This window comes from Macaca fascicularis, chromosome X (assembly GCF_037993035.2).
Source record: "Macaca fascicularis isolate 582-1 chromosome X, T2T-MFA8v1.1".
Classification (NCBI taxonomy): Eukaryota; Metazoa; Chordata; class Mammalia; order Primates; family Cercopithecidae; genus Macaca; species Macaca fascicularis.
The window spans coordinates 90,775,530-90,798,871 of record NC_088395.1 but is presented as its reverse complement, the minus strand read 5'-3'; the positions used below and the strand labels follow the sequence as shown (position 1 = coordinate 90,798,871).

General features: G+C 33.3%; 1 protein-coding gene across 8 annotated transcripts in view; it reads left to right on the top strand.

Annotated features, from left to right (window-relative positions):
* The window catches only part of RPS6KA6 (ribosomal protein S6 kinase A6), a 137,041-nt gene that overhangs the window by 36,946 nt on the left and 76,753 nt on the right, over positions 1-23,342 (top strand). For 6 of the 8 annotated variants that reach the window (XM_005594038.5, XM_005594034.5, XM_005594037.5 and 3 more), the window contains 5 exons: positions 2,453-2,534; positions 3,513-3,593; positions 5,054-5,133; positions 15,686-15,792; positions 16,080-16,117. In XM_005594038.5, the coding sequence (XP_005594095.1) occupies positions 2,453-2,534; positions 3,513-3,593; positions 5,054-5,133; positions 15,686-15,792; positions 16,080-16,117 (388 nt within the window). The remainder of the gene's footprint in view (positions 1-2,452; positions 2,535-3,512; positions 3,594-5,053; positions 5,134-15,685; positions 15,793-16,079; positions 16,118-23,342) is intronic. The other 2 variants (XM_074029307.1, XM_074029308.1) reach the window with 1 other exon arrangement.

The window sequence follows — 23,342 nt, the reverse complement described above, 5'->3', positions numbered from 1 at the left end:
ACACACACATAAGACAGTGAGCTTCATTGATAACCGGTGTGTGTGTTCTGGCTGCTTTACTGACCAGCTGTTTCCCCATCTCTCTGTCTCCTTGGGCCCCTCTATTCTTTGACCTACAAGAATATTGAAATTGATCTAAATAGTAACTCTACAGTGGCCTTGGAGTGTTCAAGGGAAGGGAAGTGTTCTGCATTTCTTACTTTAAATCAACAGCTACAAATTATTAAGCTTGGTGAGGAAGGCATGTCAAAATCTGAGATAGGCTAAAAGCTAAGGTTCTTGTGCCAAACAGATAGCCAAGTTGTGAATGCAAGGGAATGTTCTTGAAAGAAATTAAAATTGCTACTCCAGCGAACATATGAATAATAAGAAAATGAAACAGCTTTATTACTGATATGGAGAAAATTTTAGTGGTCTAAATAGAAGATCAAACCAGCCACAACACTCCCTCAAGCCAAAGCCTAGTCTAGAGCAATTCCCTAGCTCTCTTCAATTCTGTGAAGGCTGAGAGAGGTGAGGAAGCTACACAAGAAAAGTTTGAAGCTAGCAGGGGTTGGCTCATGATAAGGAAAAAAGCCATTTTTGTAACATAAAAGTTCAGGGTAATGCTACAGATGCTGATATAAAAGCTATAGCAGGTTAGCCAGAAGATCTAGCTAAGATAATTGATAAAGGTGGTTACACTAAACAACAGGTTTTAATTGTAGAAGCAGCAGCCTTCTATTGGAAGAAGATGCCATCTAGTCTTTCATAGCTAGAGCGAAGTCAGTGCCCAGCTTCATAGCTTCGAAGGACAGGCTGCCTCTCTTGATAGAGGCTAGTGATCCTGGAACCTTTAAGTTGAAGCCAGTGCTCATTTGCCATTCCAAAAATTCTAGGGCCCTTAAAAATTATGTTAAATCTACTATGCCTTTTGTCTATAAATAGAACAACAAAGCCTGAATGACAGCACATCTGTTTATAGCATGGTGTGCTGAGTATTTTAAACCCACTGTTGAGACCTACTGTTCAGGGAAAAAAAAAAAGACATTTTTCAGTATATTACTGCTCATTGGCAATACTCCTAGTTACCCAAGAGCCCTGATAGAGATGTACAAGGAGATTAATGTTGTTTTCATGCTTGCTATTACAATATCCATTCTGCAACTCATGGAACAAAGAATAATTTTGACTTTCAAGTCCTATTGTTTAAGAAATACATTTTGTAAGGCTATAGTTGCTGTAGATGGTGATTGCTCTGATGAGTCTGGGCAAAGCAAATTGAAAACCTCTGGATGGGACTTGCTATTCTAGATGTCATTAAGAACATTTGTGATTCATGGGAGGAAGTCAAAATATCAACATTAACAGGAGTTTGGAAGAAGTTGATTCCAACCCTCATGGATGACTTGGAGGGGTTCAAGACATCATTGGAGGAAATCACTGCAGATGTGGTAGAAATAATAGCAAGACAACTAAAATTAGAAGTGATATACACCATGGAATACTATGCAGCCATAAAAAAGGATGAGTTTGTATCATTTGTAGGGACATGAATGCAGCTGGAAACCATCATTCTCAGCAAACTATCGCAAGAACAGAAAACCAAACACCGCATGTTCTCACTCATAGGTGGGAACTGAACAATGAGATCACTTGGACTCGGGAAGGGGAACATCACACACCGGGGCCTATCATGGGGAGTGGGGAGGGGGGAAGGATTGCAAATGATGAACAAACTTCATCATTGTCTTATTTTAGGAAATTGCCACAGCCACCCTAACCTTCAGCATCCACCACCCTGATCACTCAGCTGCCATCAACATTGAGGCAAGGCCCTCCACCAGCAATAAGATTATAGCTCACTGAAGACTCAGATGATTGTTAGCATTTTTTAGCAATAAAGCATATTTAATTAAGGTATATAGGGTCATAAGATTTGTTTGCTCTTTATTAAGGTAACAAAAAGTGGGCCTGGGTCTTAAAAGGAGGTATATAGCTCAAGTTTGTCTTTCATTGTGTTGTTTATCTCTTACATCATTAAATTCTCCAAGTTCAGGACCAGGTCATCCATTTTAAAAATTTTCCTTTCTATAGTAGTACTTATATACATTATGATTTATTAAATCTAAGGAAAGTGAGAAAATATTAATAATGTAAATTACAGCATAATTTACAGGAGAAAGTATAACTTTTTTCATTTTTTTTTAAATTGACAAATAGTTGTACATATTCATGGGGTACATAGTGAAGTTTCGATACATATAATGTATGGTGATCAGATCAGGGTAATTTTGCATCCTTCAACAAATCTCTCACTATCTCTCCTTTCCCTCTATGGGAAGGCATATGTTTATAAAATTAGAGAAAATACAAGGATACAAGTGTATGCTGGTGTGTTTGTATAGAGCAAGAATGACTAGAAATGTGAATTTTCCTTTTTTTTTTTTTTTTTTGTTCAATTTTCTATTAGGTTTTTCTTGTTAGAAAGAAGACCGGTCCTGATGCTGGGCAACTCTATGCAATGAAGGTGTTAAAAAAAGCCTCTTTAAAAGGTAGAAAATTAGAAAGTTTATTAAAATAGAATTTGGCAAAGCGTATTTTAAGAAATATGCTGTGTATTACTTGCATAAGGTGAATAGATGTAGCTATTTTTAACATTGGTATTTGTGACAGTTTTTCTAGCCAGTAGGTAATATTACTAGATATTGATATTGGCATATGCCTTAACTTAGTGAGAGTGCACCCTAGTAAAAATTTGATGCTAGAAAAAGTGACATATTTCATTTAATTTAAGCTTATTAACTTAATTGGGCTATACTCTTTTCTTTCAAGATTCTTGACTTTTCCTTTTCTGTCTGTGTCAGTATTTTGAGAAAGCACAACCATTTGCACGCACTATCTTTTAGGGTCTGATAAAAATACTGCTTATGATCACTTTTAATCAGTAAACTCATTTGAACAATTAAAGACATCAATAGTCCAGGCATGGTGGCTCACACCTATAATCCTAGCACTTTGAGAGGCTGAGGCGGGCTGAACCCGTGAGCCCAGCCCAGGAGTTCAAGACCAGCCTGAGTAACCTGGTGAAACCCTGTCTCTACAAAAAATACAAAAATGGGCCAGGTGTAGTGGCACGCACCTGTAGTTCCAGCTGCTTGGGAAGCTGAGATGGGAGGATTGCTTCAGCTTGGGAGGTGGAGGTTGCAGTGAGCTGAGATTTTGCCACTGCAGTCCAGCCTGGGCAAGAGAGCAATACCCCGTCTCACCACCAACAACAACCAAAAAAGATGAACACATAATAAATGCATATTCGCTACATACCTATTTATGCCACCTTAACCTGTCTCTAGATGTAATGAATATTTTTGCTTTCTGAGAATATGGTCATTATCTAGGAATATGAAAACTGCAAATTTAGGCATTTATGAAGTTACATTTTATATATTTATATTTGTTGTTTGGTAAATTATTGATGGACTCTTAATTGAAATGATATGAGAGTAAAAATTGTACCTTTATGTAATTTTTAGTTCGAGACAGAGTTCGGACAAAGATGGAGAGGGATATACTGGTGGAAGTAAATCATCCATTTATTGTCAAATTGCACTATGGTATGTAATCTTTCTTTTATTCTTTTATTTATTTTAATCCTTATTTATTAATATGGAATTAGAGAATTATGATTTCCTTTCACACAATACTATAACAGGAAATAAGTACTTTAGACTTATTTAGTATATTCAACTATGTAAAATGTATTTTTCTGAAATAAATACCAGTATTTAGTTATTTGTTGTATGTCCTTCATTTTTCCAAGTTGGTTAACTTGTTTAAAGTAACAAGATAGTGTTTTCCACTTACTTGTCTGGTAGTATTTATGTACTCTACTAGGCTGTAACTTCATAGTCTTAGACTATAAAGTATTGTGATAATTTACGTAAAACATTCAGTTGCTTGTTCATAATGACCACACTTATCTATTTCCTGGTTATATTCTAGAGGACCGTGTAGTTATGTTAGTCTGCTTGAGTTATTTTTTATACTTAATGGAAAAGAACTACTAGTAAGAAGCAGTAGATGTAATGGAAAGAACATGAGCTTTGGAGTTAGACATTTCTCAATTTGAATCATGGCTCCATTGCTAATTTAACATATGGATGAGATCAACTTTATCTATCTATCTATCTGTCTGTCTGTCTGTCTATCTATCTATCTATCTATCTATCTATCTATCTATCTATCTATCTCAGATATAGTGTACTTTGTCACTTCCATTTTTCTATATTTAAAAAAAGTAGCAGTCGTTGATTTTATTCTTAGTGTAATTTCGACAAATGATGCATTAAAATATATACCCAATTATCACTATTAAAAACCGATAAGAAATTTCCACCCATTATTCTTTTACTCCTTGTTATACTAACAGAATAAAAAAAGTAACATCTAAAGACCTTCCCGAATCTGTAGTAGGTCAATCAGTAAACGCTTATTGTGTGCAAAAATAGTGTATTAAATTCAGTGGACACTCTTTGACCTCAAGAAATTTATAACCTACAGAGAGCACAGAGGTGTAAAGAAATTAATTGTACAAATCAAAATTGAATAAGTACTATTAAAGAGGTATAAATATAATAAGATTTCAAAAGTAGCAGCAAGTAATTTCAGTGAAGAAGAGGTTAAGGAAGCTATGGAAAAATGTGAAAAGGGAGACATCCTGGAAAGTTTAATAGAGGAAGTGGCATTTTTCTTCAGCTTTATAGAATTCGTAAATTTTCAGTAGGTTTGATAGGCTAAGTTTAGGCAATTGCAGTAGAACATGCTTCATAAATTAGGAAATTTTTGGTGGTAGAAGTTCTGTGTAAAGCCACATTCAGGGGTGATTATGTTCTGGGAAGGGGTTTATAGCTATTTCAACACTGGATTAAACACTGGGTTTAATTTTGTGATGTTATCCATTAATGGACCATGTGAGTAAATACTGTGAAATTCTAAACATATATTAATTTAAAAACATACTAAGCTTTTTAAGCCTTTGAGATTATCCTGTTACTACATTCTAATTTTTAATTAGCCTTTCAGACTGAAGGGAAACTGTACTTAATACTGGATTTTCTCAGGGGAGGAGATGTTTTCACAAGATTATCCAAAGAGGTAAGTAGCTGTACATTTTTACTGTATTTTCTTGAAACAAAACTAAGAAAAATATCACTTTTGTTCTTCCACTAATTACATTTTTCCTATTGAAATTTTAAATGGTAACTACTCTGTTTGTTTCATTGCATAGTATTTGGTAATGTGCCTGATAATGGCATTTTCTATCATCTCAATGTGCTACTCATTTTCTTAGGCAGAAGAGCAATATGAATAACTGGATAAAGTAGATACGGGCAAGCCTAGGACTTTGGCTACTCAAGCTACCTAAACACCTCTGGGAGTAGTGTTTATTCATTTTAAAATAGCTTTATGGAGGTATAATTGACATACAATAAACTGTACATACTAAAGTATACAATTTTATAAGTTTTTACATTTGTATATAACTGTGAAACCATCATTACCATAAGAATAATTAGCATATCTGTCATTCCTTAAAGTTTTCTTGTGTCCCTTTGTGATACCGTCTTCCTGCCCTAACCCTGCTGAATCTGCTTTCTGTCACTATTTGGTTTGTATTTTCTAGGAGTTTATATAAATGGAATCATATAGTATATTCATTTTTTTTTGTCTGGCTTAACATAATTATTTTGAGATTCATCTATGTTGTATGTACTAAGTATTCATTTTTATTGATGGGTGGTATTATTGATTGTATGGATACGTCATGATTTGTTTATCATTCACCTGTTGATGGATTTTTGGGCCATTGCAGTTTTTGATATTACTAATAAAACTGCTGTAAACATTCATGTACAAGTGATTGTATCATATGTTTTCATTTCTCATGGGTAAATACCTAAGAGTATAATGACTGGGTCATGTGCTAGGTGTATGTTTAACTTTTAAAGACACTGCCAAACTGTTTTCCAAAGTGATTATATAAATTTTACATTCCCACCAGCAGCGTAAGAGAGTTTCAGTTGCTCCACATCCTTGCCAACATTTGGTATGGTCAGTCTTTTAAAATTTTTGAACATTAGATTAGTTTTTAGTGGTATCCCATTGTGGTTTTGAATTACGTCACACTAATGACTAATGATATTGAGCATCTTTTCATGAGCTCATTTGCCATCTATCCTCTTGGTAAAATGTCTGTTTAAATGTTTAGCCTGTTTTTTTAGTTGGAATGTTTGTTTTCTTATTGAGTTTTGAGAGTTCTTCATATATTTTGGATGTAAGTCCTTGATCATATATGTTATTTGGAAATATTTTCTTCTGGTCTATAGTATGTCTTTTCATTCTCTTAACACTGTATTGAAAAGCAGAAGTTCTTAATTTTGTGATAGTTTGCTAAGAATGATGGTTTCCAGCTGCATCCATGTCCCTACAAAGGACACAAACTCATCCTTTTTGATGGCTGCATAGTATTCCATGGTGTATATGTGACACATTTTCTTAATCCAATCTGTCACTGATGGACATTTGGGTTGATTCCAAGTCTTTGCTATTGTGAATAGTGCTGCAATAAACATACGTGTGCATGTGTCTTTATAGCAGCATAATTTACAACTTAAAGTATAATAATAATAAATTAAAAAAAAAAAAGAAGTTCTTAATTTTGATGAAGTCTGATTTATAGGATTTTTTTCCTTTTATTAATTGTGTTTTTAGTGTTCTATATAAGGAATATCTGCCTAATTACAGGTAAAGATTTTCTGTTATGTTTTCTAGAGGTTTTGTAGTTTGAATTTTACATCTAGATTTAGGATCCGTTTTGAGTTCATTTTAGTATATGGTTATAGGTATGTGCAGAAGTCCTTTTCTTTTGTTCACATAGATATCCAGTTGTTCTAGCATCATTGTTGGAAAAGTCTGTCTTTTCTTCCCTGAATCACCTTACATTTTCCTTGAAAACCAATTGATCATATATATGAAGGCCTATTTCTGGATATTCTATTCTGTTCATTGGTCCATTTGTCTATCTTTATTACAATTATACACTGTCTGAATTACTGTATCTTTATAATATGTCTTGAAGTGAGGTAGTGCAAATCCTTGAGCTTTGCTTTTCTTTTTGAAAGTTTAGCTCTTCTAGGTCCTTTGCATTTCCATATCAATTTTTTAATCAGCTTTTCACTTTGTACAAAAATGCCCTGCTGGGATATTGGTTGGGATTTTATTGAACGTATAGGTCAATTTGCAGATAAGTTACATTTTAGTAATATTGAGTCTTTTAATTCATGAACATGATATCTTTCTCAGTTTATTTAGGTCATCTTTAATTTCTCGCAGTATTGTTTTCAGTGTAATTCTTGCACTTCTTTTGTCAGATTTACCTCTAAGTAAATCCTGTTTTTAATGTTATTGTAAATAGAGTTGACTTCCTAATATCAGTTTTAAATTGGGTGGAAACACAGTCAATTTTTTGTGTATTGAGCTTGTTTCCCACAGTCTAGCCAAACTTAATACTTCTAGCAGCTTTTAGAAATAGATTTCAAAGGTTGAGAAAGATTTCTATAACTGTTTTTTGAGAGTTTTATAAAAAATCAGAAATCAATTTTAGATTTATTCAAATGCTTTTTCTTCATTTATTGAGATTATAATTTTTTTAGTCTTACTTTGATGAATTACATTGATTGATAGATGTTGAACCAACCTTGCATTTATGGATGAACCCCACTTCATCTTGATGTATTAACCTTTTTATAAAGTTGGATGGTATTTGCTGAAAATTTGTTAAGAAGTTTTGCATCTATTTTTATGAGGGATATTTGTGATTTCCTTGTATTATTTTGTCTATTTTTGGTGTTAGAGTAAATCTGACTCCATAGAATGAGTTGGGTATAGTTTTTGCCTCTTTAACTTTCTAGGAAAGTTTGTGTAGATTCAATGATAAATTGCCCTTAAATGATTGATAGAATTCACCAGTGAAGGCATCTGAACCTGAAGTTTTTCTTACAGGAAAATATTTAACTACAAAATCAATTTATATAATAGACTTGCGTTATTTCTTTTGGAGTGAGCTTTGATAACTTATGTCTTTTAAGGAATTTGTCTATTTCATCAAAATTACTAAATTTATTGGCATAAAAATGTTCATAATATTCCCTTATTGTCCTTTTTGTAGTTGTGGAATTGTTAGTGATGTCACTGCTCTCATTTTTGATGTTGGTAATTCATGTTTACTCTGTTTTTGTTCTGCTTAGCCTCACTAGAGATTTTATCAATTTTATTACTCTCAAAGAAACAACTTTTGGTTTCATTAATTTTTCTGTATTCTATTTCTGTTTTCTATTACATTGTTTTCTGCTTTAATCTTTTTTTCTGCTTATTTTGTGTTTCATTAGCTTTTCTTTTTCTGGTTTTTAAGATGGGAGCTGAAGTTATTAATTTGAGGCCTTTCTTCTTTTCTAATAACGTAGATGTTTTGTGTTATAAATTCCCCTCTGAGTACTGCCTTAGGGTCATCCCACAAGTTTTGATATGTGTCACTTTTATTTTGTCTCAGTTCAATGTACTTTATCATTTCCTTTCTATTTCTTTGACCCATTGGATATTTAGAAGTCCACTTAATTTACAAGTATTTGGGCATCCTTCCACATATCTTTCTATTGTTGATTTCTACCGTAATGTTGTTGTGGTCATAAGACATACATTGTATGACTTTAATTCTCTTAAACTTACTTTTATTTGCTTTATGCTTCAGAATATCATGTATCTTGGTAAATGTTGCATGTCCACTTGAGAAGAATGTGTATTCTGCTATTTTTGGGTGGTGGAAGGTTCTGTAAATGTGGATTTTTAGTTGTTTCAAGTTGTTTGATAGTGATATTAAATTGCCTATATTCTTTCTAATTTTATGCCTATTCTACAAATTTTTGAGACAAGGATTGACACCTTTTACTTTAATTATGAATTTGTATATATCTTCTTGAATTTCTGTCAGTTTTTGTTTCATGTGTTTCAAAGTTCTGTTATTAGGTACATAAGCCTTTAGGGTTATTATTCCCTCTTGATGAATTGACCCCTTCATCATCATGAGATGACATGACTGACTTTGTCCCTGGTGATGTTCTTGTCTTCAAAATCTAATTTGATACTTATATGGTCACTCCAACTGTTTTCTAAAAAAGTATTGTTAGTTTGGTATATCTTTTTTCATATTTTAACTTTAGCCTATTTGTGTCTTTATATTTAATGTGTGGTACTTAAGGAAGCATAATTTCCTTGTTTTTAAATCCAGTCTGAGAGTGTGTCTTCTAATTGGGATATTAGACCTGTTACATTTTACGATTATTTTTGCAGTTGTATTTAAATCTACCATCTTGCTATTCGGGATTATTTTTGTCCCATTTGTTCTTTGTTCTTTTTTCCCTCTTCTCCTGGCTTCTTTTTAATTACTTTTTTTTTTTTTTTACAATTTCATTATTATCTCTGCTGTTGATTTATAAATATTATCCATAACACTTTATTGTGTAATTTAATAGTTGCCTTAGGATTTGTAGTATAAGTTTTAACTCAGAGGTCAGGAAAATATGGTCTTCAGGCTAAATTTGGCCACTTTTCTTTGTAAATAATGTTTCATTGGAACATAACCATACTCATTTGTTTAAGTATTGTCTGTTCCTTATGTTGTACTTCAATGGAATCATACTTGCATAGTCATTTTTACTGGATAGCAGGCATGGTGGATTTAATTTTCTTACATACTGGATACCTTTATTTTCATATAAGTAGCATTTAGCTTTTTTCTAGGATGCAGTTCATTGTCTTGTAAACACTTTGATCATTTTGGGCCTTGTATTTAAGCTTTAGTCATGTGGGACTAGGGAAGTATTTCGTTTAAGATTAATTTTTCCTCAGTATTGAAGCATGTCCTTTCTTATACTCTAACAAACACTCTTTGAATTATGAGGCTTTTCACTCTCCCTTTTGGGAAGAGGAGCTATCTCAGTCGTTTGTGAGCTGAGTGGGCTCTTTCTTTTAATCTTTTAAGGTTTTTCTCTTCCTGGACTTGGGCTTGGGTAGTTTCCTCGGATCCATGTTTGACCATGTATATGTATATATATGTGTGTGTGTGTTTTGAGATGGAGTCTCAGTCTGTTGCCTCGGCTGGAGTGCAGTGGCGTGGTCTCAGCTCACTGCAACCTCTGCCTCCCGGCTTCAGGTGATTCTCCTGCCTCAGCCTCCTGCATAGTTGGGACTACAGGTGCACAATTAGCCTGGCTAATTCTTGTAATTTTAGTAGAGATGGGGTTTCACCATGTTGGCCAGGCTGGTCTCAAACTCCTGACCTCAAGTGATCTGCCCGCCTTTGCCTTCGAAAATGCTGGGATTACAGGCATGAGCCCCAGTACCCGGCCCATGATTGACAATTTTTTTTATTGGATAGCAGGCATTGTGACATTTAGCTTGTTAAGGTGATGAACATTTTTGTATTTCTGTAACTATTATTGTTCTCTGTTCTGAGACATAAAACTAGTTTGATCCCTATAGGTCTTACCTTTAAAGTTTGTTAGATTGGACCAACACAGCTTTCAGTCAGGGGTTAATTTTGCTCCACTACTGAAGCAAAATCCTTCTGATTACTTTGTCTGATGTCCTATGAATTATGAGATTTTCTGCTCTGGCCGAAGGCAACAGGAACTATTCCTGGCCATGGTGAGTTCATGGATTGGTTCCTCTAACCTTTCATTCCTTTCCTGGTTTAGGGTAATGTCCTCACTCACATGTGCTGAATATTTCTCTGCTGAATGCTTGAAGGAGACTGTCTGCATATCTACAGAGTTCTCTTTGTGCAGTTTACTCTTCTCTAATACTCGATCCTGTGAATTTTGTCCTCCTTCTCCAAGACTCTCTGTTCTGGCTTATCTACTCAGGAAGTCTTTCAGGCTCCACCTGACTTAGCCCTCCCTGTACTACCACTTGGAAACTCTTTCCAGGTAGTAAGCTAAGGCAGTTGTGGGGCATACTTCATTTGTTCCCTGTCTCTCAGTATTCAGTGTCCTTTGTTGCCTGATGTCCAGTGTCCTGAAAAGTATCATTTCATATGTTTTGTCCTGTGTTTTAGATTTTTCAGGCATGAGATTAAATCCTGTCTTTGTCTGCTTCATTTTTTCTTTAAGTAGTAGTCTGGGAGTAGCATTTTAATTGGGTGATAGTAGTTCAATGTCTTACTTCCAGAATTTACAGTGTAGAATGTGGGAGAGCTACTGTTGATTCCCAGAGCTTTGGAACTTGCTGTGATAAAGGAACAGTGTGTTTCTGGTATGCTAGCCAGTGCTTAAGTGGCTAAGGTCTCTGGCTTATATCTGTCTACCTCCAGTGTAGAATGTGCCATGCGTGAGCATAGGGTGTGTTATTGGTATATTATTAACTATAGAACATAAATCAATATGTGAAAGGGATTGTCTAGGACCCCCTTCTAAGGAGGGTCTTTAAAGGACCTTGTTAAAAACTGGTACCAAGGCATAGAAGGACAACAGTGTAATAAGGCTCCATTATTCATGATTTCTTGCGTTAGATTTTAGAAGTGTCACAAATATGTTTGAGAAATTCTTGTAGTCATTTCTAATTTTCTTTTAAACTCTTCAGACCTCCATTCTCGATGTGGGACTATCTAAACCCATACTAGCACAGAGATGCAGTCAGTAAGTTTTGATTCCTAAGTCTGGAATATTAGGTAAGAGCAAGCATTTTAAATGCATTACCCGAAAGATAATAAATTAGTACATTGATTGAGCAGCCTTTTAAAAAATGATTCAATGGTTACTTCTGTAGACAGCTTATTAATAATCAGATGTTTGTTGGTTATACTTCACTTGTGTGTACAAAAAATTGTTAAATAATCCAAAATGAGGACATGTTTTTATACCTTAGAAAAAGACTTTTTAAGTATATTTTTGTATGTTTTAAAGAATTTTATAATGTATGTCATTTGTATTTTAAAGGGAAAGATACCTATCCAAATTTCCCTTCCTCAAAATGTACACACACACACACACACACACACACACAAATACACAGGTAAACAAAGAGAACTCTTAAGCTGTGCTTTATTTTGCTTATATCAAGAAAATGTAGTAGAATGAATGGCTGATTATTGTAACGCTGTCAGTTCTTCTAATGTTAATTTATTGGCTTAACAAAATTCCAAATAAAGCCACAATAGGGATTTTTGTTTGATGTTGACAGAATTATTGTATAGTTTCCTTGGAAAAATAAACAAATGCAAAGAAATAACATTTTTTGTTTGTTTGTTTGTTTTTTGAGACAGGGTCTTGCTCTATCCCAGGCTGGAGTGCAGTGGCACTATCCTGGCTCATTGCAACCTCAACCTCCCAGGCTCAGGCAATCCTCATGCCTCAGCCTCCCGAGTAGCTTGGACTACAGAAGCATGCGCCACTATACCCGGCTACCTTTTTTTTCAGTAGAGATGAGATCTTGCTTTGTTGCCCAGGCTGTTCTCAAACTCCTGGGCTCCAGTGATCCTCATGCATTGGCCTCCCCAAATTCTCTTGTTTAAAACTTTATAAAGTGTGCATAAGCAAAACATTATAGTATCAACACGAGATTAGAAACATACTGTATATCCCCAAAATATCCTGTTATAGATTACTTACCATATATCATTATGATAAAGGAAGAATCACAAATTGCGGCAAAGAGATTTTTCAATAAATAGTATTTGAGAAATCGCTTAAATATTTCAAAAAATCGTTTTAAAATGCCGTCTCTACCATATACAAAAATAAATCTTACTTACATAAAAGAGCTAAATCTTGAAAACCCAGCTAAATATTTTGTTGACCATTGGATGGTGAATGTCTCCTTAAATCATCTATATATTTGACTAGCAAAAATTAAGGATTACTGAGCATAAAAAACTAGCACAAAACTGGATAAGTATTTGCAGCTAATATGATAGAAAACTGACATTTTTAATATTTAAGTGACTCGTGCCAATTGACAAAACAGTAAGTCAGTAATAGAAAATAAGCACAAACATTACTGATAATTCACAAAAAAAGTAGAAAGACTACTAAACATGAAAAACAGTGTTCAGCCTAAAAATCAAAACTTAAATTTAAAAAATAATGCCATTTTCGCACACCAAATTTGAAAAGGCTTTTACAGGGTATATTCCATGCTATCAAGGATGTGGTAAGACAAATGCTTTCATAAACTGCTGATGGGAGTGGAAATTACTATAACCTTTTTGGAAAATAATTTTGTTGTGTATGTCAGGAATCTTTGACTATTTATGCTCCTTGACCCAGCATTTCATTTTTTAAAAAAAATTCTTAATTCATTTTGAGAAAATAATCATAAATATCAGTAATATGTACATATGCATATTGCAGAGTTATTTCAAATAGTGAAAAACTGGAAATAACCTAAATGTCAAGAAGGGGAATGTTTAGGTAACTTACAGTAAATTGGTATGGTTATATTGTACAGCTATTGGAAACTATTTATAAATAAATTTTAAAGACATAGAATGCTTATTATATAATATCAACTGGGGATAAAGGAGGCCACTAAATAGTACTTATACGGTAGTCTGATTTCAACTCTATTAAAACACACATTCATAGACACATTCAAACACAGATATGCACAAAAAATTGAAAAGCAGATGACAAAATATTAAAAGTGCTTAGCTCAAGAGTACTGGAGTTTAGGATGATTTTCATTTTGTTGGGGGGGAGGGCAATTTATGAGTAGGACGATTAGTGGTTTGGAAAGCATTATTGGCAGTGAACCTAAAATTTGTTTTTAGAAAAGCAAACATTGCAGCATAGCATGTGGCAGAAGTGGCTTCTAGGGAAAAGTTCATTCTTATGGACAAGTATCCCTGAGTTCACATCTTGGGCCTCCTTCTTACTAGCTGTGTTATTTTGGACAAGTTACTTAATCACTCTGAGTTTCTTTCTCCATTTGCAAGATGTTCCTAATACCTACCTCATAGAGTTTGGAAGCTATAATAACATAATGATTGTACGGTGCCTGGCACATAATTTCTACTTAGTAATGTTTTATTTGCATCTATCATGAGGCTTTCCACCAAGACAACTTCATGACAAGGTGATAGGCTTGCATAACTATAACTAGGCAAAGTTTTTTCTAATTTAGTTCTAAATAGTTTTTATTTAGCCTTTTCTTATGTATTAGCTTTCAGAGAACTTTCTTATTATCCTTGGTTAGAAGTTGAATAGGCAACAGTTATTTTTATTCTTAATAAAAAGTCAAGTGAAAGTGATGTTTTTATACTTTTACCATTATAATATTCAAATTAATGCTCCCAAAACTTAGATAATAAACAATCTTTGTTTTTCTGTTGATCATTTTAAAAAGTAGTTAGCATATCAGAAGTTATTAACTGCTCATTCTCTGCAATTTTACTAGTAACCTGGATCTGCATTGTGAAATGCAGGGGCCCTAAATGGGCAAGCAGGTTGTAAGCTATTATGACATGTACTTTATGCAGTTTTGAGCCTTCTTAATAATCCAGAGGTTTCTTTATGAAAATAACCCATTTTGAGAAAAATATTTGATTTCACCAATCTGGAGTTCTTGCTAAACCTTAAAAATTACATCTCATGGCTGATTAGTGTCCAATTCTATGTGTAAATGAATACTCACTAGTGAATGGATTTAGATATAAATCTATAATAATAATACCTTATGGTTATTTAAAGTTTTTTATGTTTAATATGGTTTTAAGTTTAATATGGTTATATTAAAGTTTTTTAAAGTTTACGAAGCTTTTTTTCCACATAAACTGATTTGATTCTTAAAACAACCTTGTTAGGTATATACAGCAGATATTATTGTTCTGTTTTACAGATTTAGAAACTGAGGCCCAAAGGGCTAAGTGACATGTCTGATATTACACTGCCAATTCTGATTCAAGTTCATTACTCTTCACTTCATCATAGCAGCCGTATTTCCAGGCACAAAATGATTGAGTAATACAGTGCCATTACACTCATATACATTACTAACAGAAGAGGCTTGGATCCACCCCTTAGGTCAGAGATGAGTTCACAATTGTGTGTAAGATAAGAGTTACTAAATTAACAACTTGTGGTAGTGTAGTAAAAGCTTTGGGTTTGTAGAGCCCCTAAAAGTGAAATTTCTGAGAAATGATAGTAGACAGTAAAAGAGAGAATGGTAGAAATAGTGGAATTCCCAGAGCTAAAACAAAATACCTTCTATATTTCAAATACCCTAAGGGTAACTGTATTATAGCAGAGTACTAAAATTAATATTGGTATTATGGGACTAAGTCACTTTCAAAAAGGTGAATCTTGTGCTGTGCATTTAGTGTGAGAAGACATACAAACAACATAATGTTTTGGAAAGATTTACATTAAAATGGTTAATATTGAAGAGACGCATTCTTAAAGAGTTTCGTTTCATTTATATAGAAATCTTATTTCTCTGGTATTGCCAATAATTATGCCAGTCAAATAAGAATTGACTATGCTTATTATCTTATTATTTTCCTAGATTTGTCTGTCTACTCATTTTGAAAGAAGTATTTTTAAATATACTGAATACTGAAAGAAAGATCAAATGATAATTCATTATTTTGTTCTAGGTTCTGTTTACAGAGGAAGATGTGAAATTCTACCTCGCAGAACTGGCCCTTGCTTTGGATCATCTGCACCAATTAGGAATTGTTTATAGAGACCTGAAGCCAGAAAAGTAAAGTTGTATTCTTCTTTTGTATTCATGTTGTCTGTGTTTCTGGAAGTACTTTTTGTCAAACTCTATTAGGTCTTTTAAATATTATAGGGAATTCTATATGAATTACATGAAACTTGTTTGTAAAAAGTAATCTTTGTAAGACATACATTGACTTTAAGTTAATCATTTAAATTTTTTAAATATATTAAATAGATACTGACCTATCTTAGTTTTATGATTTTTATGTAAATGTTTTATGTAAAATATTTTATTCCATCTTGTTGAATGTGAATTTTGATTTACAGCATTTTGCTTGATGAAATAGGACATATCAAATTAACAGGTATGCAGATTTTCTTATTATACCCTTAGCTGCTTGATTCATATTTTTTATTATTTTAATATAAATTTGTCTAAGCCTGTTTTTTTCTCTTTCTGAATTTGATTTGCAATTTATTCGTCTCTTTAGTGAATTAAATGTTATTTGATGGTTAGACTGCTCTCAATATGTTCTAATTGTAATATTAAAAAATTGTACATTAGATACAGTTATTGTAAATAATTAATGATAGTTTTTTAGGTAACAATACGTCATCTGAGTTTCAGTCTAGACAGAATGATGTATCACAAGTAGTCATCACATTTGAAATATAGTGACAACCTTCCCTCTGCCTTCCCTGACTCCTGGCAACCACTTATATGTTCTACATGTCTATAATTTTGTTATTTTGAGAATGATATAGAAATAGAATCATACAGTTGTCACACTACTGAGCATTTATCCTAGAAAAATAAAAACCTATGTTCACATAAAAGCCTATATATGAATGTTCATAACAACCCTACTTGTAATAGCCCGACTGGAAGTTACCTAAATGTTCTTCAAAAGGGGAATGAATAAATATAAATTGTCATACGTCCATGTGATGGCATGCTACTCAGCAGTAAAAAGGAAAGACCTGTTGAGACATCCAGCAACTTGGATGGATCTCAAGGGCATTGTGCTGAGTGAGCCAGTCTCAAAAGGTTACATGTGTTTTCAATAGATAGTAAATTCTGTATTTTATTATTTGAATGTTAGAACAGAGGTAAAATGAAGATGTGGTCTTTACAGATAATTTTAAATAGGTACAGTTTAAAGGTAAGTTGCTTTAAATTCCTGTGCATACTGCATCAATGCAAAAATAAAATATCAGTTACCTCAAAAGCGGACATAAATATGAAAAAGTTCAAATAAAGTTTAGTAACTCTTACTGAGTCACAGCCTGATTATCTTTTTCATGTACAAAAGAAATGATGTGGGTTCGAAGATATTTAAAGAGAAAAAGGAAAGGAAAATAACAATCGGGAACAGTAGAGTTTTGAGATTTTTATATAATACATAAATTTGTATTTTACAGCAATTAAAAAGATAATTAAAAATTAATTCCTCTTTTCATTTTTGCTTAATAAAGTATACCTGTTTTGTCAGAGATGAGAAAGAGAGGTGGGAAAGAGTAGAAAAAAACCCTATTTTTCTCTCTCTACGTTAAGGTTAGTTACGTAAATAATGATGCCAAGTTGATTTGTATTTAGTATTCTCATTTTAATTCTGCTTTTGATAGATTTTAGAGACTTAAACTGTCTGAGGAGGGAAGAATAGATAGAATCAATATTAATTTATAAGCAAGGGACACAAAGCATGTAACAGGAAGAAATGTGATTCATAATTTTTTTGACAACTCAATTTATTTTCCTTGCAATGGCACAAACATTTCTGTTAAAGACTGTGTACAATAATAAATATTAGATAATTTACAGTTTTGTGATTATAACCTAGGTCAAGGTTTTATAATGACTACATTTATGGATTTACCCCGACAGCATTCCAATGAGGTTGGCTAAAGTATGACCACTCACAGCAAGTATTTTAACCCATTTATGCCGGAGGCTGCAATTTTTTGAATTTTTGCAGTCAGACTTTGATGATGACCTTGAGCAGTAGGATATAAATAACTCCCACATGCTTAGCGTTCCAATAATGGAACACTAGGCATAAATTGGTTTAAGAATTCTTTTATAATGTTTCTTTTAATTTATGTTCTTTATCTCTCTTTCTCTTTAATTTTTCTTGTTTACTTTCTTTCTTTCTTAACCTCCTGTGTATCTTTCCTCCCTGCTATACGTCTCTTCCTATCTCCTTCTTTCCTTCCATATTGAATAGTACAGTAAAAAATACCAGATTGATTGCTATTTGCTGTTGACACCAGGGAGCTGTGTGCATGTTGTTATGATTTAGCAATGTCTCACCTAGGGAGGGTCTTTGCTAGCATTCTGTTTTCCAAGAATAATTGCAGGAGAATGACAATACTTTTTTTTTTTTCCACCAGTCCACTTTAGAAATTCTCCAGACATGAGGAATGGACCTAATATCTGAACTGACAGGCTACTGTGAAATTACAATGGACTATAGAAAGTTTCGTGTTATAACTGTGCTTTGAGTCTGATTGGCCTCATTCTGAGTTTATGATTTTTATAGCGGATCAGTAGAATGAGAGTGGATGAGAGTGGATATCCCCAAATATCTACATCCTTGCTAATATATTATTTATATTATATATTATTATAAGATTTAAGTTTTTTTTTTCTGAAATCCTGCATCCTTTTCATACTCTGTACAAAATCCCTCCCATAGTTTATATAAAAATAACTTTATAATATGACTTGCCTCTTTAGAAAAATTATTTAAATCATAATATCCCATTAAAAAGTATAGCTTGAATACAGAATCTATTTGAACTGTGATTAATCTGTTGCACTTTTTAAATTTTTTTTTTTTTTTAAGAGACAGAGTCTTACTCTGTCACCCAGGCTGGAGGGCTGTGGCATGATCACATCTTATCACAGCCTTTATTTAACTCCTGGGCTCAAGCCATCCTCCCACCCCAACCTTCTGAGTAGCTGGGACTTCAGGAACGTGCCACCACATCCAGCTATTTTTTTTTTTTTTTTTTTTTTTGTAGAGACAGAGTCTTGCTATATTGCCCAGGCTGGTCTTGAACTCCTGGCCTCAAGCAGTCCTCCTGCTACGGCTCCCCAAAGTGTTGGGGTAACAGTTGTGAGCCACTGTGCCCAGCCTATAATGTGTTTTCTGAGAGACGTAATTCAGAAGCAACTTCTACAAAGAGAGGGAAGAAAAATATACAGTGGTCAGAGATGTAAATCACACAGTACTTAAGCTGAGTATTTAAGAGAAGAATGTATACTTGAGAAAATAATTCTATGTAGTTTTTATAGTTACTTGCAAACTAATCACTGAGATTGCTTTTATTTATAGTAAATATTCATCAAATTATTATATTCTGAGTGTGCTTTTAAAGTTTAAAGTCTTATAAAAGAGTCTTTTAGATTACAAAGATGTGAAACACTGACACTCAAACCTACCCCCCAAAATAACCCTTCCATTATATAGTTGAATTGTACATTTTCTTTTATTTTCAAATTAGTGATTTGGAAAAACCACTGTATAACATATGGCTTATCTAATCTTGTAGCTAGTTTTATAGTTGTACAATTTTTGTTAGTTGATTGCTGAACAAATTATACTTGTTAAATAACAGTTTAGTCAGAAATAGTATGGCAAAGGAACTCTGTGGATTGGCATAAATCTCTGAAAGGTTAACAGGTGAATAAGAAAATTCTTCTCTCCCCACTTCTCTCTGGAATGGCCAAAGAAACCAGTGTTCTTCTCCACAAGCTATGTTATATTCAGCTGAACTGACCTGGAAGACTAGATGTAATTATATTTACTTTTGTAAATGGAATGTGCAGAGTTTACAAGTTTCAATATACAGAGAAAGAACATAGTAGCACAGTGAAAAGATTTTTAAAGATTATACTGAAAGTTAAAATACATTAAGCTATTATCTCAGGATAAGTGATTTTTTAAATGAAAATATTGAGCAGAGTTAGAAAATCAGTTTTGAGGGGACCTAAAATTAAGAGTTAATGTTGATGTTTTGTTGTAAACGAGCAATATAGGGCTTATAGATTTTTAATTTTTAAAATGAAAGTATACTTTACATATGTTAAAACTCATCCTTCTGATGTCTTTTGGTGATGGAACTATCCTGTGTCTTGACTGCATCAATGTCAGTGTCCTGGCTGTGGTTATAGTACTATAGTTTTGCAGGATTTTAGCATGGGGGACACTGGATAAACAGAATCCCTGTAGTTTTTCATGTAACAGCATACGAATCTGCAATCATCTCAAAATATAAAGTTTAATTTTTAAAAATCACTTTTTTGTGTATAGTTCTGCAAGTTTCGACAAATGCGTACAGCGTTGTAACTATCACCAAAATAAAAATATGGAACAGTTCCATAACCCTCCTCCTCCAAATTCTCCCCTTATAAGTCAATCCTCCCTTTACCCCAAGCCAACTACCAGTCTACTTTCTGTTCCCGTATATATGCTTTTCCCACAATGTAATTATGAACAGAGGCATACAGTATACAGCCTTTTGAGACTGGCTTCATTTAATTAGCATAGGGCATTTGAGATTCATCCATATTGTTGGCTGTATCAATGAATATTTTTTTAAATTGCTAAGTAGTGTTTCATTTTATGGTGGTACCATAATTTGTTTATCCATTCCTCAATGAGGAGGCATTTGAGTTGTTTCCTCTTTTGGGCAATGATGAATAAAGCCACTGTAAACCTTCATGTATAGGTTTTTTGACCATAAATTTTTATTTCCTTTAAGTAAATACATAAGGAGTGAGATTAGTTGATCATATGTTGAGTGTATTTAACTAAGTGAGAAAACTTCAAACTGATTCCCAAAGTGGTTGTAATATTTCATATACCCACCTGCAATGTCTAGTGGATCTGTATCCTCACTAGCATTTTGTATTGTTAGTATTTTTTATTTTATCTATTCAAATAGGCATTAGGTAGAATTATCATGGTTTTATTTTGTATTTTTCTAAAACTAATGACACTAAGCACATTTTCATGTATTTATTTCTTTGAAGAAGTGTCTATTCAGATCTTTTGCCCATTAAAAAATGGATTGTTTGATTTTCAACCTATAATATTTTATATTTTTTAAATTTAAATTTTAATTTTGTGGGTACATACTTGTATATATTTATGTGTTGTATGAGATATTTTGATACAGGCATGCAGTGCCTAATAATCACATCAGGGTAAATGGGGTATATACATCATCTCAAGCATTTATCCTTTGTGTTACAAGCAATCCAGTCATATGCATTTAGTTATTTTAAAATGTATAATTATATTATTTTGGACTATACTCACCCTGTTGTGCTAGCTAATATTAAGTCTTATTTATTCTCTCCAACTGTTTTTCACACCCATTATCCATCCCCCATCCTCTAAGTCCCTTCCCCTTGTACCCTTCCTAGCCACTGGTAACCATCCTTCTACTCTCTATTTCCATGAGTTCAATTATTTTAATTTTCATCTTTCATAAATAAGTGAGAACATAAGTTTATTTTTCTGTGCCTGGCTTATTTCAGTTAACACAATGATCTCCAGTTCCACCCACAATGCAGATGAAAGGTTCTTACTCTTTTTTATGGATGAATAGTACTCTGTTGTGTTTAAGTGCCTCATTTTCTTTATCCATTTGTCTGTCAGTGGGCATTTAGATTGCTTTCTTATCATGGTTATTAAAAACAGTGCTGCAGCAAACATGGGAGTACAGATATCTCATCATTGTACTGATTTCCTTTCTTTTACATATGTACCCAGCAGTGGGATTAATGGATCGTATGGTAGCTCTATTTTTAGTTTTTTTGAGGAACCTCTAAACTGTTCTCCATAGTGGTTGTGCAAATTTACATTCCCACCAACAGCGTATGAGATTTCCTTTTTCTCCGCATCCTCATCAGCATTTTTTTATTGCCTGACTTTTGAATAGAGGCCTCATTTTAGGGAGAAATTATATCTTACTGTAGTTTTGATTTGCTTTTCTCTGGTGATCAGTGATGTTGAGCACCTTTTCATATGCCTGTTTGCCATTTGTATGCTTTCTTTTGAGAAATGTCTATTCAGATCTTGTGCTCATTTTTTAATTGGATTATTAGACTTTTTCCTGTAGAGTTGTTTGAGCTCCTTGTATATTCCTGTTATTAATCCCTTGTCAGATGGGCAGTTTGCAAATATTTTCCCTTATTCCGTGAATTGTCTCCTCATGTTATTGATTGTTTCCTTTGCCATGCAGAAGCTTTTTAACTTGATGTGATCCAGTTTGTACATATTTGCTTTGATCACCTGTGCTTGTGGGCTATTACTTAAGAAATCTTTGCCCAGTCCAATGTCCTGGCAAGTTTATCCAATGTTTTCTTGTAGTAGTTATATTGTTCAAGGTCTTAGATGTAAATTTTTAATCTATTTTGTTTTTATTTTTGTATATAGCAAGAGCTAGCGATATAGTTTCATTCATCTGTATATGCATATCCAGTTTTCCTAGCACCATTTATTGAATACGCCGTCCTTTACCCATTGTATGTTCTTGGCACCTTGTCAAAAAGGAATTTACTATAGATACATGGATTTATCTCTGGGTTCTCGATTCCATTCCCCTGTCCTATGTTTCTGTTTTCATGACAGTACCATGTTACTATAGCTTTGTAGTATAATTTGAAGTCAATAATGTGATTCCTCCAGTTTTGTTCTTTTCTCATAGGTAGCTTTATCTATACTGGGTATTTTGTGGATCCATATAAATTTTAGGACTTTTTTTTCTATTTTTGTGTAGAATCTCATTCTATTTTGAAAGGTATTCTATTTTGAAAGGTATTGTGTTTAATCTGTAGATTGCTTTGGGTAGTATGGACAATTTTAACAATACTGATTCTTTCAATTCATAAACTTGGAATACCTTTCCATTTTTTGTGTGTCTTTCTCAATTTCTTGCATCATTTTAGTATGTTCCTTTTTACATGTCTTCTTTAATTTCTTTTTATCAATGTTTTGTAGTTTCATTGTAGAGATACTTTACTTCTTGTTTAATTACTAGGTATTTGATTTTCTTTTTAGCTATTATAAGTGGGATCACTTTCTGGATTTCATTTTCAGATTGTTCTCTGTCGGCCTGTAGAAATGCTACTGATTTTTGTATGTTCATTTTGTATCCTGCAACTTTGTTGAGTTTGTCAGTTCTAATAGTTTCTTGGAGGAGTCTTTTGGTTTTTCCAAATGTAAGATAATACCATCTGTAAAAAAGGATAATTTGACTTCTTCCTTTCTCACTTGGATACCCTTTATTTCTTTCTCTTGTCTGATTGCTCTGGTTAGGACTTGCAGTACTATGTTGATTAACAGTAGTGAAATCAGGCATCCTTGTTGTGTTCCGGGTCTCAGAGGAAAGGATGTCAGTTTTTCCCAATTCGTTATGGTACTAACAGTGGGTTTGTCATATATGGCTTTGATTATGTTGATGCATGTTCCTTCTATACCCAGTTTTTTGAGGTTTTTTTTTTTTTTTTTTTTATCATGAAGAGATGTTGAATTTCATCAGGTGCTTTTTCAACATCAGTTGAAATCATCATGTGGT